Raw genomic sequence first — 17,804 nt, forward strand, 5'->3', positions numbered from 1 at the left:
ATAATAATGATTCCCAAGGGTTATCACTAGGATGGGGGGGGGAGGGTAGAGAGAGCACTAGTGTGGTCTTGGCATTGTTTCACACATGGCAGCTCTTGGGGCATATTATTACTCCCAGTGTTAAGTGCTGGAGCTGCACAGGTACCACCTAGACTCTTGGAGTCTACAGCTGGCAGTTTGAGCATTGGAAATTAACTAGCCATGTAGATGCAATGCCTGCAGACAAATGAACCACCTCTTCTGTAGCCCACAAATTGGAAGCCACTTAAGCTCATCTACTATAACGTGACTTGTGCAGGAATTTTAAAGTCTACAATGTGGGCTTTTAATGTTTCCCTTACAGAAGTCAAGCTTTTAATTACATCTTCAGTGTGATTTATTGCTGATGAGATTATTAGAAGGGATTGAGGCAACAGGTCCTAGTGGAGAATGGAAACTGTGTGTAATAGATTGCAGGATTGCTTTAACTATTATAATGGTTTTTGAGCTCAGGGTGGGCCTAGAATTTTCTCTCTAGGCCCATGGAGAAAAATATGTACTGGGAAATTGTGTGAAGTACGAGGAGTCACTGTGGAATTGAGTCTGAATTGTACAACCTCATCATACCATGAATTCAATCTCAAGACACGTTATGGGCTATAACTCCTGGGAGTCCTTAGAGATGCTATAATACCTTTTAAAATTAGACCTGTTCAAATTCTTGTTCATGCTCATGCTTTGCATTAGAAACCATTATTTTCCATTCATATGTGAGCTCAAGTATTCTTCCAAACAATAATTCAGTATTCCTTTCAGAATGACTCTATTGCACCAAAGTTTTCTTGGAAGGTACCTTTGTTTTCTTCAATGCTCTGAGGTGTGAAGTCTACATAATTTACTAAATGCATCATGTTTACATATGCATAAGCCAGTTACCTCCAAATCACCATTTTCTGCCTGCACTATTGGCTGGATGCTTCAAGAAAATGAACCTTAATTTTCTGTAAGCAGCGTTCCATGGTTTCCAAATAAGCTTGCAGAGACACAGACAAACTAAATTATGTGGTGGTAACTATAAAGACAGGAATGAGATGCCAGTGTGGAAACAAGCCAGGTGTGTGCAATAGGTCTAGCATCATGCAATCATAATATACAAAGAAACATGGAAATAAGATTTGAGGGACCCCCAGGCTGTTGCCAGGTTGGGCTGAGGTCTGAGATTTTAGCAGTAGAAGTTAGCACCAATCTGAAAACCAGGAGACCCAATTTCAGCACAGGAAATCTCTGAATTTGGCGCTGTCAAGCATGATAGTTTTAGCTTTCCACCTCATCCTCAAAGGTATACAATGGTCACTTGATTGTTTAGACATTTTACCATGTATACTAGTGGTGGTTTTATGGTAACAGAAACAGTGTTTACACTTGGTTTAAAATATTTACTTCTTTTCTTTTGTGCCTTCTTCAAATTTATCCCTATCTGCTTTCATCCAGGCTCTCTGCTGGGAACTGGGGGCAGTTAGATGTGACTATCTAGCATCCTTGCTACTCTGCACTCAGTCCAGAGTAGACAACAGGTTGTGCAATGATGCACATAAGCTGCATCTGTGGGACCCTGCGCCCGCGGACATCCCCAGGAATCTTCCTGGGTGGATGTTGAGAGGAGATTCCCTAGATGAAGACATATTTGAGCAGAGCCTTGGTTCTCCAGGAAGGAGCATTCTGGGAGAGAAACAGCTTGCGTCTCCCTCATTAAAATTCCACCAACTCAATGGAGAGAAAGTGTTCTCCTTTTACAAATCAGGAGAGGGGAGACCCAACACCAGGCAAGGGCTGTGTCTTAATCATCTCTGTATCCCCCAGAGTGTCTGGCTCAGGGAGTGCTGGAATTGAATTTAGATCTGCCCAAGGTCCCAGGGCAGAATGGAGAACAGTACACAGATTGTGTTGATTAAAAAATCCTGCATTTAGGGATTATTTTTCCCCTTTGGACTAAAAAGAAAACTGTTAGCATGTGGCATGAGAACTGATGGAGCGGTGCAAACTATCTTGAGTTACAGCTAACAAGTCTCCTGTGGTCCCGTCACTCACGCTCTCTCCCACCTTGGGCCTGTGGTCCTGCACTGTGTTCCTCCATTTACTCAACCATTCAGCAAACCTCACCCAGCTACTGGTGTTGAGTTGTTTCAGGTCTTGAACACAGTGCCAAGGAGAAAACAGAGTGAGTAGGACATGATCCCTATTTTCTGGGAGCCTGTGGTTTGGTGAGGCGGGTAGACAAGGAAACAGATTTTAATTTTTTGAAGGTATATATTCACATCACAACCAAAATATCATTCAAAGGAATATAAAAATTGTCCCTCCCATTCCTGTCTCCCATCAGCCTGACTTCCCACCTCCTCCACAAATAGAAGCCAGGATTATTAGTTTTTTATATATCCTTCAAGAGAAGTTTTTTATTGTTGTTGTTGTTTTTTGCAGTACTGGGCTTGAATCCAGGGTGTTCCACCACTGAGCTACATTCTAGCCCTTTGCATTTTTTTTTTTTTTATTTTGCAACAGGGTGTCACCAAGTTGCTAGGGTTGGCCTTGAACTTGGAATCCTCCTGCCTCACTCACTGGAGATGCTGGGATTACAGGCATGATCCACTGTACCTGGCTCCCCTTGATAAGGTTCTTGATGCATATAGAAACAAATACAAACACAAATACTTGGCCCCTTCCCCTTAACATAGTCATATATGATATATGCTGTACTTTGCTGTTTTAATTTAATATATCTTGAAAATTCTAGCACATCTAGCTGTGTCATTTTCTATTGTGTGGGCATATTATGGCTGATTTAATTGTGGATATTTGAAGTATTTCCAGCCTTTTGCTTTTTTAAACAATACAGTAGTGTTGCTCCAAATAGGTATATGTGAGTGTAAATCTGAATCTCACAGGGAAATCTGAGAATCAAAACAGCTAGCTACTTTTCTAAATCCTTTTACTATTGTTCCATTATTTGTAATCAGTATATGGTCATGCTTTTCTTTGTGACCAGGTCTGAAATTATAATCTTATTTGTTTGCAGGGTAAATTTTGACTCATTTATATTTATTGATATAAAAAGCTTGGTCACAACAGTTCTGTTGGTTTTTGTTTTCCTTTGTGTATTTTTTTTTCTCACTGTGTATTCTGTCTTCTTTGTGAGAGGGCATGTGTATATAATCATTCTGATATTTAGGAATATTATCACTTTGAACAGTGATGAAATTCTGCCTCTCTCTGCCCCCTCCCTTTCTTCTACCACTGGATAATTAATATATTTATCCTTTCAGGGTTGACCTTTAGTTCTATAAAATGTCATTGATTTTTCATCTTTTGATGCTTTTATGTTACATCAGTTATTACAGATTAAGTAACTACTTCTTCCCTCTGCCTGTTTTGTTGTTACTTTTACCACTTCCTCATTAATAGAGCATTCTGTTGCCAAATTTTCACCTTTGTTCATTGGAAGAAAATGTATTTTTCAAGTCACCTTCACAGCTGGCGTGAGTCACCTGGTAGGTCCTTTGGAAGGGCTCATGGGAACAATAGTCCTCAAGTTCTGTATTTAGAACCTCTTTTCTGTGTTATTTATTCTTCAAGGAGAGTTCAGGTAGACATAAGACCCTAGATTTCTCATTCTATTCTTAGGTAACTTGTAGACACTGCTCTGTTGTTGACTTCAGGCTTTGAATATTGCTGTGCTAAAATCTGAGGGCAGCCTTATTTCTCTTATCTCTCACAAGTTACTTGCACATACTTCTGCTGCCATGTTGATATTTCTTTATTTTGAAAATCTAGTACATAATTTAATTAGGATGAACCTTAGTATTGACCATCCCCGGTCCATTTCCCTGGCGCACACTAGGCCTTTTTCATACGTGGATTCAATTCTTCTATATCTCAGGAATGTTTAGATGGATTATATTTTAAATGTGTCCTGTTCCGTCATTTTCAATGGTCTCTTAAGGGGAATCAGCCTCGTGTGAGGTTTGCCCTGCCTCTTCTCTAGAGCTCTCACTTATTCTCTAAACCACTGGGATTTCTTCTTTACTTCCTCTTCCCATTATTTCCTCTTTTCTTTTAGACATCCTTCCCTCTTACTGTGTTTTCTGGTGTCCATTCACCCTTGTACTTCTTCCAGTTCTGGCTTCATCACCTGAACCGTCTCCTCATCTCTGAGTTTTTGTACACTTCATTGTCTTTTTTTTTTAATTTTCTAATTGATTTTTTAAAAAAATAAACGACAGCAGAATGCATTACAATTTTTATTACACATATACAACACAATTTTTCATATCTCTGTATGTAAAGTATGTTCACACCAATTCGTGTCTTTATACATGTACTTTGAATAATGATGTCCATCATATTCCTTGCTAACCCCCTGCCCCCTCCTTTCCAGTAAGGGTGGTTGATTCACTTGGATTCATGCTATTATAATTGGTCCATATTTTTATGATTTTCTGCTCATTGTTATATGGTAAGTTTTGATTCCCTTTTCTCAAATTTTTAATTAATTTTTAAAATCAATGTATCAGCCACTTTTATAACAACAACAACAACAACAAAACTATTATTGGAATAAGTTAGGTTTTACTGGTCTGCTTATTCATAAAGGAGTCCTGTGGATGAAACTGAGGAACAAGGCCATCCACAGACTTCAGAGTCCAAAGGCCCCTAGCTTGAGTGGTTCACCGGTGACAGATGCATTCCTATTAAAATGGCTCCTCTATCTAGTCCTATCTTTTTCTGTTCCTATGAAACAGATGGGGCCCCAAAGAGTTTCTCTCCTCAGCTATGTTCACCCCCTCTCTAGTTCTCTTGCTGTGCCAACTAAGTGCTTTGCAATGAGCTTCTTCCTTACACAGAAACAATTTGTGGGCATCTTCTGAGATCCGTGGCCCCTGGGCCATTTTCCTCTATCCTACCTTTTCATTTCAACTCTAACCTATCCCTTAGTTCTTGCTGAGCAGGAACTTTTGGTCTGTCACTTCATGAGGAACCCTTTGCCTGTGGGAAAGATATTTGTGCTGATTTTTATTTGTTTGCTTTTTTATTGGCCCACTTGGACCTTTTTCTTTTTAATTTCCATCTGGGTGGCTTCTGCTATACTGTTCAAGCCTAGAGGCTCTCTTTCTTTTTTAGTGTAAGTGGAAGTGAAATATATGACTTTTCTCCCTGTTTTCATTGTTAATTATATCTGATATGCAGGAGGGGAAGAGAGAAGTTGCTAGTTGTATGCTGTCCTACCACCTGGTTAGATACTGTATCTCTCAACCCACAGTTTGATCAAATACAGCAGTTTTACTAGAAAGAGAAATAATAATAGCTAATATTTTATCTCTGTGTCAGTCACAAGGTCTTCTATGAATCCAGGGGAGGCCCTTGAGGTTGGTTGCCAGCTGCTTCTTATACCAGGTTCCCATTCATTCCCTGAGGAAGAGAGGGGACAAACTGAGAATGAGTTGTGTGACCTGAAGGGTAGGAGAATTCATGAGTCAAATACTCATCCTGGTGGCATTAGCAGTAGCCTAAGACACACTTTATGGTTTCAGGAGGTTCTTCTTGGGATCCTGTTTTGTTTATAATGATCTTTTACTAGTTTGTCTACCAGATGTATAAAAGTGAAAAAGTCAGACTGAATTTGGCCCAGGCTTCTCCAGGACCCTTCTGTTAGGTCCTCAATACCAACTTCAGCCTAGATCCCTGGAGATGCTGGTGGACCTTTGTTACAGAAGGGCATGGAGCCCCCACCTGTCCAACCACCAGCCTGTCCACTTATGTCACCATCCATCTAGGTCAGGGTAGGGACTTGGGGAAGATCTGAGAGAAGTAAGAGGAGCTCATGTACCTAAGTCCACTTGTGGTCCACCACCAAATCTGTGTATGGAGGTGTCCAGTTGTGTCCTTCTTTCACCCCCAAGTAAAAGAACCATTCAGTTTCCCAATGCCTCTTAGGCTTCCTATATTGTCAGGATAAGATCTTAGTTCTCAAGTTTGTCACTCATGGTCTTCCACCAATCCCTGTGGCTTCATGACCCATTAAATAACAATGTAGGTTAGCTTCCTTTATAAGAGTAAAATCATGCATGCATATGTTGATGTTTTAAGCATTGAGAAACAGAAGCTAAAGCTATGTTTAATAGCACCTAGATTTGGATTCAGAATTCGAGATGGTGAAACTGGATGCAAATTGCCCATTAGGAATAGAGGTTCTTCTTATATGTATCCTAAAAACACATTTTCTATTTATGTACCCTAAAAGCCACTTACAGATTTAGGCTTCAGGATGAGTCCTGGAATAGTGCTGTGTCAGAAATCATCCCTTGGAATGTATATGTACATATGTGATGTATAGTAGAGCAGAATATTTTAAAATAGATAAACAGAAATTAACAGACACACTTATGTGCATTCATATTTTTATATACATTTACAGTTTAGAAATATCTTTTTTCTTCTTTTTCGGTACTAGGGATTGAACCCAAGGGCACTCAGCCACTGACTGACCCACATCCCCAGCTCTTTTTATCTTTTGAGACAGCATCTTAATAGGTTGCTTACAGCCTCACTAAACTGCTGAGGCTGCAATCCTTCTGCCTCAGCCTCCCAAGCCACTGGGGTCACAGGCATATGCCACCACACTGGCTAAGAAATAGATTTAATCCTATTAAAATTGATTTGAGTAAAGCTAATCTTAAGTATAAATCAGCTTAACCAATCAATCGATCACTTCATTCAAACTGGCTTTGTTGTTTTGAAAACCTGCCTAGAATGTTTCCCTACCTCTTCCCTACGTGTGAACCTCAGCTCAACTTCTGCTTCCTCCCAGAAGAATTCCTTGACTGCCATTGGCTACTAGAGTTTACACATTACCAAAAGTCACAGTGACTTTCATACTCTTTCTGCAGGGATGTGACCCAGGCAGAGATCAGCTATCACTACACCAACCCCTTTCCCAGGGCTCTGTCCATCTAGGCTCTCAGTAGTCCTGGATGAGCCCATTCATGTCTCATCTTGTAGCACCTACTATTATTTTTCAAGTTTAGTCTTTATTAGTTTAAGACCTAAGAAGTTTGGTTGGCCATTGACTCCTTCAGTAAAACTGATCATTATAATTCTGTTTTCTACATTCACTGCCAAGCTGTTCCAGGTCTCCCATATATATGAGGAAAAGGAAATACTGAACCATTGGCTAGGAAATACAATTAAATCCCAAATTGGCATTTCTAACCAACATTTTGCATATTCTTTTTTTTTTTTTTTTTTTTTTTTTTTTGCCCCAGAATGTGGAAAAGACTGGATTTTATCAGAATCTTTAAAAGCTTATTTTTTCTAGCTAACCTTTCTGCTCTAGATTATTCAGGGGGAAAAATAAGTGTTACTCCATTAATGCACATTTACCAGTGTTGTGCAAGTTCTAAATGTATTTCTTTTTCCAGATGAAGGATTACCATTAGAATCAAGGGAAACATTAAAGTCTCCTCAAATCAGGTTACCAAGAATAGTCTTAATGGCTTTAATAGGGAAATTTATCCATCTTTGCTTGTAGGTTGTAGCATTAATTAGTTTAACTCATCTTCTAAGTTTAATGTCAGTATTTTAAGCTCTTGCAAAAACTGTGCTTTAAAAAAGACTTTGTTAGCAAGCTCCTGAATAATGGGGTCCTGATTCCTTTCCTCTTGCCCATTTTTATATAAAATGATGCCTTCTCTGAGGGTAAAAGAACATGCATATATATTGATGTTTTAGGCACTGAAAAGTAAAAACTGGAATTGCATATAATACAATTTAATTTGAGCAGACATAACCTGGCTCAGATCCCTGTCAGATGAGCTCCAATTAGAAATGGGATTCATCCGTGTATGCTTTGGAAGTCCCTTCCTTGAGCCCCAAGTGCGTTTTCTGTCATTGCAGTTGGTTGTGGCTGGGAGCATACTATTAGCCTCTCAAGGGTAAATGCTACAAGCTCCTGAACATCCTCAGAGCAGAAGATGACAGTGGCTACCTGTTAATTTTTGATAGCTTAATATTCATGCTAAGCACTTATGCAGCCTGAGAGGTTGATGGTGCCTGTACTATGGCCATCCCCATTTTACAGATAAGAAGGCAGAGGCTCAGAGAAGATCCCTGACTTTCCTGACAAACAACAACACTGGTATTCAGATGCAGAAACCTGAAGTCCCAACCCTTAAACTTAAGTGTAAGATTGTTACCTTATGGCATAGGCCCTCAGTGCACCTCTGGGAACTGTGCAAGAGCAAATACAGGCAGCTCTGGGGGACTTGGGTCATGCCCTATGAGAAGATGAGTGAACTCCTAGTTAAGGGAGCTGGGTGTCATCTCCATTTTGCCATTGACCATCTGTAGGTTCTGGGAGAGATCATTGAACTTCTCTGAAACAAGACAGAGGAGAATCGTATCTTGCTGGATGGCTTCAGGAGACCATTTCCTGTGCAAATACCATATCTAGGATCTCAATTCACAAACTGGTGGATCACCATGCCACCCTGTGTTCACAAACACAAAGATCATGGCCAGCAGCTACTGCGTGTGGACAATGTGGCAGATCTGGTGCTGAGTGCTTAAGTACATTCCAGCTTAACCCTTATAATCCTAGTAACTAGTTCCCTTTTCACTTTCCTTCTGCAGATGAAGAGACTGAGGTTTGAAACTAACTTTTCCACAGTCCCAGCTGGGGTGGCAAAAAAGGGGATTGTGCTTAGTTCCACCCGATTCCAAAACCTACTTAGTCTCTCCTGCCTCCCAAGGGTTCTTTGAAAGTTCAATGAGTCTGGTTATTGCTCTTAAAACTGTATTAAGCAGCATCAACTGTAACCTATTTGTGTTCCAGTTTATTAGAGCCCATGTGCCTAAGGGAATTGTAGACTCGCTGTTTCTCCCTCTTTCAAGTTCCATGGTGTGCAGCATCCTCAGCACTTGTGCAGATCGCTCCAGCACTGGGTTACCCACTGTGGACCAGATATACAACAGGAGGGACCTAGTGATGTTGGTGAGGAGGATTCTAGATTCCTGCAGGCTACCAGCAGCCTGAGAATGCAATAGTGCAGGGAAGAGACTGGGCCCAAGAAAGGAAGTTTAAGAAGGCATCTCGCCTTTGCTCCATTCCAGGCTCAGGAAGTGTTATCCCAGCTTCTACTCTCCGCCCTACAGAAGGCTCAGCTGGACCTTTTTCAGGAACTGCTAATTGCAAACACTCTGAGTGCATTGATCCAGAGCTGCTCTGATGAAGTAATTATTCCCAACAGCACCTAGGAGGGCTGAAGGAGATTAGTGCGAAAGGGCCAGCCCCAGGTCTCCATTGCTGAGAGGCCTCCCAGCCTGCTCCCAGCGAGAACTTGAGCCTGGCCCAACTCTTTAATTACCTTCAGAGGCACTAAAGTTTAAATTAAATCCTGGTTGTTTTCATATTAGCTTCTGCCAGAACCCTGAGCTAAGCATCAGTGAGGCTGGGTGGGAGAGGGAGATTGGTGTGTGTGTGTGTGTATGTGTGTGTTTGTGTGTGTGTTGAGGTATTTTTTTCCTTGGGCCCTTTACCTGAAGGATTCCATACATTCAAGAGCAGACCAGTAATTGGTTTCCTAGCACAAGTTTATAGATATTCTATGATGCTTATATGTCAGATTTGTCATTTCGAGGCATCCCCAGTCAAGTGTTCAAATGTGGCTTCAGTTAGGATTGCTAACACAGACACACACCTGGTCACACTTGCTCCCTGTCTCCCCCTGGTAGATATTAGCAATCCAGCTTTGAATATAGACTTTTTATCCTGTTCCCACTTCTATTTATTTCTTAATATCACCTGCCCAGTATTTTCTGTACCTCTTTCTTTCCCTTTAAGTCTAATCCTCTGAAAGGGCTTGCTGAGAGTATCATTCTGCCCCCAAAGTCATCAATAAGCTGAAAACAGGTTCGGATACCAGTTAGAGCCTTTGGGAGTACTTTTTAAAGAAGCTTTATTTTCTAATTGAAAATTGTTTTTCTCAAAATTTTGAAACTTTCTTCCTAGCTAGCTCTTCATTAGCCCTTGACTTTGGGAGGGAGGATGGAACACAGGGGCCAGGGTTAGGCGGAGATAGGCTAGTGACATTCATTCAGATCAGAAGCAATGCCTTACCTCCCCCATTATCTGCTGCCCAGGCAGCCTAACTGCCCCATAAGCAAATATTATGAGATCAGTCCTCTCCCTTGCCCTTCTCTAACCTCCAGGGCTGTTGCAGTAATCCTGGAAGAGCTTCTTCTACAGTATTGGCAACAGTGAGTCCTTTCCACTTCTGTCAACTGGGTTGCTTATGCTGTACTTCAGGCTTTTCTTCAATGCTGTCTGCATTCAAATCCAGGCTAGCTCATAGTACTTTAAAGCTCCACACCCTTGGATGGAGGGTCGAGAAGGTTCCCAGGTGGAAATGGCCATCACATCTGTTTCCCGGTGCTATCTACCTTCCATGGATATGGCATGTGCCTCATTTACATTTGCTTATTGCATTTCAGTCATATTTTCCAGACAGGCAAAGTCCATTGGGAGAGCCTCAGATTACCTGGGCCCTTCCCTGCCTGTGTGCTCTGCTTTCCTAGGGGAGGGACCTGTCTTTTTTTCACATTGTGGAGTAATGTGCAATGGCACTATGCTTTTCTCTAATGAAGCCCTAGTGGCTGCCCATGTGACGTGTAGCAGGCTGTTCTGGCAGTCCTCCCAAAAGGCCATTGTTCTCACACCAAAGCTAATGAAGGTAAGGGCTTGTTCTGTCCTGTATCGCTCAGCAAGCTGCCTGCCTGTGTCATTATAGAGCATCCTTTACATGCAAGGACCTGACATTTGTACTTCTTTCAACCCAGAGCTTGGACCATGTATATTAATGGCATACATGAGGACTAGAAACTTGCAAGCCCAATCTATCCAGGGAACCAGTCCCACACACAGTGATGGCATTCAAGTCCCGACTCTACAACATAATAGCATTTGACCTTGGGAATTTGTAACTCATGTGTCCTTTCATTCATGTTTTCTTTTGAACAACTACTACATACACTTTATGGTAAGTGCTAGGAACATAGGTGTGGGGAAGTCAGACCAATCCCCCCACTGTGGAGTTTATCCACTTGAGAGAAGGCAGACAGAAACTGCAACCCAAATCTCTTGAACTTCTGACTGACTAGCCTATAAAAGAAGTAAGGAGACATGTTACTCTTTATGCAACCAGCAACTCCCCAGGCTTAAAAATAAAGCATAACAATACAATTCTAACTTTATGTAAACAGTTGGGGTATGGAAAGGAGAATATAAATTTATTGAGTCCCTGCTGAAGGCCAGAAGCTATGAGCCATGTTTTACTGATGCTATTAGCTAAGTTTTATTATGCCATTTTGCAGATGGAAAAATTGCAACTTTCAAAAGGCAACAAGGGGGTTATGACAGCCCCGCAGTAGGTGTATATTGAGAGCATTTCTATGCCAGGCTGTGTTTGATGTTGAGGAATCTCAGAACATGTTTATGTTGCTGTGATCTAGGGGGATATGGGCATTGAATGAGAAATCAGATGTGGGATAAAAGTCATCTGAGGAGCAAGTCCGAGTGTTAGGAACTAGTACTCAGAGAGGAAGTAACCTTAAAACTGAGATATAATGGAGACATTGGCATTGTCAAGGAGACAAGGAGAGGTATGTCCAGGTGAAAGGGTGAAGGAATGGGAGGAAGGACAGAACATGGAGGCCAAAGCAGGTAGAATGCAGAAGGGAGACAGCAAGGTCTTTAGTGATGGACCCTACCATCACTTAGGTCATACCAGGAAGTTATGACTTAACTTACACAGTAAGTGTGAGCCTTTGAAGTAGCTCAAGAAGGGAAGTGACAAATATCCATTTTAGAAAGGTCACTCTGGCTGCTGGATGAAAAAGAGAATGTGGGGAGAAAGATGGGAGTTCAATTTGGAGCCTGTTCCAGATGTCCCTGGGGCATTATGGACTGGAATAAAGGCAGAGATAGCAAGAAGCAAACATTCTGTGGCCCACTGATAAGGAGGGTACAGAAGACAAATCTAGTACAATTCCTAAGTGTTTACCTGAGGCTTTGAATATCTGGGTACCTCCTGTGAGAGGATGCTCACCTTGGGAATCAGTGGATCCCAGAAATGATGCCAATGTTGGAACAGATTGGGGTCACGTAAGAAAGGTACGAAGTGACCTGGAGAAACAGGAAGGCAAATGGGGAAACATCATTGAGATGGAAGATGCTGAGCAGAGACTACTGGGAGAATGAGAACAACACAAAGCAAGCTGAAATCCAGGAGGAAGCCAGAAGGGTGTATAACTGAACATGGGAGAACAAGGGGGCTAGCTGGTACTCATCTACTCAGGAAAGTAATGTAGTGGCAAAATAGCTCAGTTCTCTGATCTTCATGACTTAACTAAATGCTTCCCTAGACAGCACCATATTTCCTCTGAAGACTGATGCTGAGCACCTTCATCTCTCACTAGGAAGGGTGGAGAGCAGCAGGAATCCTCATTAGAAATGATAAGACTGGCCCACTTCAGGGCAGAGTGCAGGAACAGCAGGTGGATATGATTTTACACTTTCCTCCCCATAAAATTAATTTTCCCTAGGAAGGTACTAAGTATATTGCAAGGACTCTTGGGTCCCTCACTTCTGAAAGCAAGAATCACAGGTTAGAAATTTTGTCCAGGGTGGAGATGAACCCTTAAAAAGCAAGTGTTTTCCTCCCATGTACATCTGTGTACTGTGGCTGGAGAACCAAATCTGAACAAACAGCTCTCTGCAGGCTGTCATCTTTGATTACTTTTTTCCTCTGGAATATATCAAGCTCTAGGCTGAATATGCCTGACTTTCTCCTCCTAAGGACTTCTCTGTTGAGGGCAGTATGAGTGAACAGGGCTTTGGACTCTATTGAGGGCCTATCTCCATTTTGGTTTTCCAATCTCTCTCTATCCATGCCAGCAGCTCCCTGCTTGTGGATCTGTCCCTGAGTGACAAGATTCACTCTCTGAAGATTCCGGTGCCTGATTCCATCAACCATCCACAGCCTGTGTACTTTGGGAAGCCTATGGGAAATCCAGGAGTCTTGTAAAGATACAGATTACCTGCACATCTGTCAGGGTTTAGTTAAACACAACTGAGTAATTTATCTTGCAGTGTGTGATTTCCTTTGCAAGTTGACTTGGCAATTTTCTCTGCTCAGAGAACATTTGGAATAGATGGTGTGCATAGCGAGAGAAAACATAGATGCTATGAATTTTCCAATTTCAAATGTGAGATTGACCACAGAGCCCACATCCTTTTATGCGGTTGTGAAGACATTTCTTGGTGGCTGTTTTAAAATATGGTCATGTCCTCGTTGGTAAAAGCAAGGAAGTGTCTTGAGGTAATTAGCAACTTGGGTATAAGCACTGAACACACATCCAGGTAGTACTTTGCAGAGTTTGAAGTCTGGATATTAGCTGGAATGAAAGTAGCTTTTAGGTTGCATAAAGCCAGTCTGGGCCTAGTCACTGGTGGATGAGGAGACATCTTTTCTGCTGGAGGTCTGGGAAACTGGCTTTTCTACCAGGCTCCAGGGTGAGGAAAGATGAGCTGGACTGTAAAGCAGATATGGAAAACAGACATGAGGAGAGGCTCTGTATGGTGGTGTTTTCTTCTGGTGAAGAGTCACCTGGCCTTTGCAAGGCAGATGGGAGCTGGGCACCTCAATTCAGTCAGGGTCTGTGCTGTTTGGAGGCTGGTTAGGTACCCAGGTGAGGATGAGTCTAGATGTGTGGTGGCTTCTGAGCCTTTAGCATCAGGAGACACTCAGAACTTGGCTCACTGTGCAACACTGAGCTTTTGACTGCTTAGCTGCTTGCTGGTGGAGCTTTAGAATTTGGGAAAAGTGATAGTTATGGGGTTCCTCCCCACATCCCTTATTCATTGGGATTTTGGCTATGTGGGTTTCTAATTTCTCTCCCCAATTGCTAAAAGCCACAAAGTGCATTGCTGGTTTTTCTGTCTCTTGGTAACGGCCCACTGCCTGGATCCTTTGCCAGGATTCTCAAACTCAAAATTAAAGCATTCCCTGAGGCAGAGTCAGGAAAATAGGCAAAGTCAGCTCCTGTCTGCATCCTTTTCTCTGCTTTAGGGTTTCTCCTATCAAGTCTTATTCCAGACTTCTAAGACAACTTCAAATAGCTGTACTCATCTGCTCACCTGCCTGTGCATCCATCCATCTGTATTTTCTTTCCTCAGGAGTATCCATCTGCCCCAACTCATATCCCCCCAAACGAGCCAGATAGTTATAGATGGGCTGAGACATAAAAGACTCTTCCATGGAGAAGGCATCCATCTGTCAATAATGGAAAGTAAGAATGAGTCCATAGGAAGCCTAGAAAAATAAGTCCCAAACTCAAATTGAACTCTTGAGCTAAAACAAACTGGAGAATCTGCTATTACTGGAATCTTTTGGTGTCCTAAGCAGCCTCTCCCTAAGAGCATTAGCTATTGCTGGGTGTTAATCTCTTGGCATGAGTATAGTGGAAAATGTAATTTGCTCTGGCAAATGTGCAATAGCAAGTTGTATGTGGTTAGCAAAAAGGATCAGTGTTGGTCTTCTGAGGATGCTGCACACACAAATGAGAGGCTTGTGCAGCTTGCTTTACCAACATGTAGGCTATCCAAATTTATGTCTGAACAATGCTGACTGTCCTGGGAATTTAGGCTCTTCTTTGTTTTACTCTACTTGTGATGGCAGCATCCTTTGGAGTACTTTCAGAGCAAAGTTGGGATCTACATTGTGATTGAGGTTTGCTTTGAACGTGACTTTCCCAATAGCCTCGCACACTGAGGGCAGAAAACGCAGGACTCACTGTTTGTTCTATTTGTTTTTTTCCAGCCTGCACGGACAAGGAACTGAGGAATCTTGCCTCCCGGCTGAAAGACTGGTTTGGAGCTCTGCATGAGGATGCAAACAGGGTCATCAAGCCCACCAGCTCCGACACAGCCCAAGGCAGTAAGACCACTCTACTTTTGCTAATTTATCTCACTGCAAGTATCACATTTCTTCAGTTATTAGACATTATTGATTTAACAATAGCATTTTGGGGTTAAAGAAACCCTACATTAAATGTACATGTTGATTTTAAAATATGTCCCAATTTTAGAAATATTAAAATGTGGAGAAGGAAGCAATGCTTTGGACTCAAAAAACAGTTTGTGTTTTGAAAAGGCTAATTTAAAATATTGTGTTTACTATAGACATTTTGGAAAACACATTTGGTATACAAAAAGAAAAGGAAAAAATATATACTCCCACCATTTTAATAACTATGAGCATGCTGCAGTATAAACTTGGAGGGCTTTTCCTTGTCCTATATGAAAGTACGTGTGTTTATGTGTATGACTGATTACAAAGTTTGGGTCAAACTTTACAGATTGTCTGATGACCTTTTATTTAGAAATATGACTTTTCAGTCATATTGTTGAGAAGTATTCTTTGCAATAGCTACATAGAATTCTAATTTTTAGATATAACAATATATTTATGTGGACCTTTATTTTGGGGAGTTTAGGTTGTTGGTAAGGTTTAGCTAATATAACCAACACTGTTGCAAGTATCTTTGCTAATGTCTCTGTATACATTGGTCAGAATTGGTCAGACTGCATTTTGTTATCTCTTCAAACTCCCAGACAAGTGGGCCCTACCCCGCATCACCCTGTAGTTTCCTCAAGGAGCCACCATTGGCCCCGGCTGCTGAATGGGCAGAAGCCACATTCTGCCTTGTCATCAGCCAGAAGAGAGGCTCCTGGGCCACCAGTATTTGCACTTCAATGGAGTCCCTCCATGCATTTAACTCAATGGTGGTTAGAGATAGGCTTCTCCACACTGTGGTCAACTGGCACAGAATATATTGCTGAGCAACACAATTGTTCAGATGCATGTAGTTCTGCCACAACCTATTCTGTATAGCCACTTAGATATTACTTGGTCAAAATATAAAAACATGTTGTTTAAAACAAAGGATTTTATCCCATTCCTGATCCTCCACTTGTTTGGATGGATTTTTCAAAAATAATGCTCCTGGTTCAATGCAGAAGGTAAGAACTTATATTGCCCACTATTAGGATCCAGTCTGGGCAACACAGCAAGACCCATCTCAGACATAATAATAACAACAACAACAACAACAACAAACCCACCTTAATCTTTGATTGTTCTTTGCTGCTCATAACCTTCTAGAAATACCATGAAGAATATATATCTAGGGGATAATTATTTTAATAGTTTTAATCTTTTATCCTAAGGGCAAGGTAGCATTTGTTTCCCAGGATCTAGATGGGAAGGCTGGTTATTGGATGGTTGTATCTATAGGAAGGGTGAGGCGAGATAATTTATTTTGCATTCCTGCAGAGGTTCTTTGGGAGTTTGTAGGCAATTAATTCTCAGATGATCTAGGGAAACTTTTTCCCTGAGTCCTCTAGGAGCAGCCTGGCCCTTGGGCTTTCTGAACAACCTTTCAACAGAGAGCAGATTGATGTGAAGAGAGCTGCTCCTTACAGCCTGCAGTCCCAGGAGACTCCTTCCATAGACAGCTAGGATCCTGCAAAAGACTTGTTTGGCCAGGAGCAAATTAAGTCCCCAAAGAGGCTTTAGGTTTGATGTCCTGAAGCAATTGGTGTGGAGGGAATATAGAGGAAGGATGCATGGTTAGCCCTGAAGTCCAGAGAGGGAGCAACATTTTTATTAATCCAGGGGCATTGAAGGGGGAGCTTTGGAATTGTGCTGGGCCCTGTGCACTTGAGGCCAGCTAGATCCTCTGCCCCTGGTAGCCACAGATGCCACATACAGGTGCCTCTTTCTAGAAGTTTTGAATGAGTGCAGAGTGGGCTCAACCTTTTGATTATTAGCTAACTAGCTTGGCACATCTTTTTGATGACCCATCAGCAGTGAACCCCTCTTTTCTACGTATAAAATGTCAATATCCTCTACAATTGATTCAGATAATGTAAAATATCGCCTATAAAAGTATAGAGCCAGGTGTTGTCAGTGTTGGTCGTCCTGTAGCAGCCCTTAGGGTCCTCATCAGCATAGAGACTCTTGACAGTCGTCATGTTCAATCAGAGAAGGGGATACATTATGTCTTCCATTCTAGAAAGGGGGGATTTTTAAAGATATATTCTGACATATCAAAATTAATGGATTTTAAATTGCAAATATTTTATGTTGGAAAAGGTAAACTTAAAAGTAGCTAGAAAACTTCTCTCAGCAATAATCATAATAATGAAAGGGGATGGTGGTGACTGAGACAGGCCCTGGCTTGTTTTAATGACACTGACCATGTGACTGTCATGGTGACTCTACGGAATGGGTTAAGACATTCTTTGCCCTTGGGGTATTTAAAAATCTGATGAACAAATGTGGATGATGAGGGGCAGCACTGGGCTCTCTGAAAGCTCAGAGGGGAGGTGTTAAACTCATTTTATTGACTTCTGGACAGTGAAGACTTCTTTCCAGTTACAGCTTTTATAAGGTTGGGCACACTCTCCTGCATCTCATATCCTACTGCCTGAGCAGGGGCTCCTGAAGGTACATAGAGAACATGATGACCAGGCTGTCGGTAGCGACCGCTGGACTAGGCAACTGAACCCATTAGGACCCTTCATTATAGTCACTGTATCACCCTCTTTCTTGAGCTATCCCCAGACGTGGCATCCTGAGCCAAGTGGATGTCCTGAGGGTAGGAATACCAAGGTAACCCTGGGAGAGGAGTCACTGAGGACACAGACTCTGGAT

At 41.8% G+C, this 17,804-nt stretch overlaps 1 protein-coding gene across 1 annotated transcript in view; it reads left to right on the plus strand.

Moving 5' to 3' along the window:
- Positions 1–17,804, plus strand: part of Spock1 (SPARC (osteonectin), cwcv and kazal like domains proteoglycan 1) — a 515,785-nt gene that overhangs the window by 482,949 nt on the left and 15,032 nt on the right. Inside the window, exon 7 of the mRNA XM_046465855.2 lies at positions 14,907–15,023. Coding sequence (XP_046321811.1) covers positions 14,907–15,023 — 117 coding nt within the window. The remainder of the gene's footprint in view (positions 1–14,906; positions 15,024–17,804) is intronic.

This window comes from Marmota monax, unplaced genomic scaffold, assembly GCF_021218885.2.
Source record: "Marmota monax isolate L192 unplaced genomic scaffold, Marmota_monax_Labrador192_F-V1.1 WCK01_AAM20220418_F8-fsc00097, whole genome shotgun sequence".
Lineage (NCBI taxonomy): Eukaryota > Metazoa > Chordata > Mammalia > Rodentia > Sciuridae > Marmota > Marmota monax.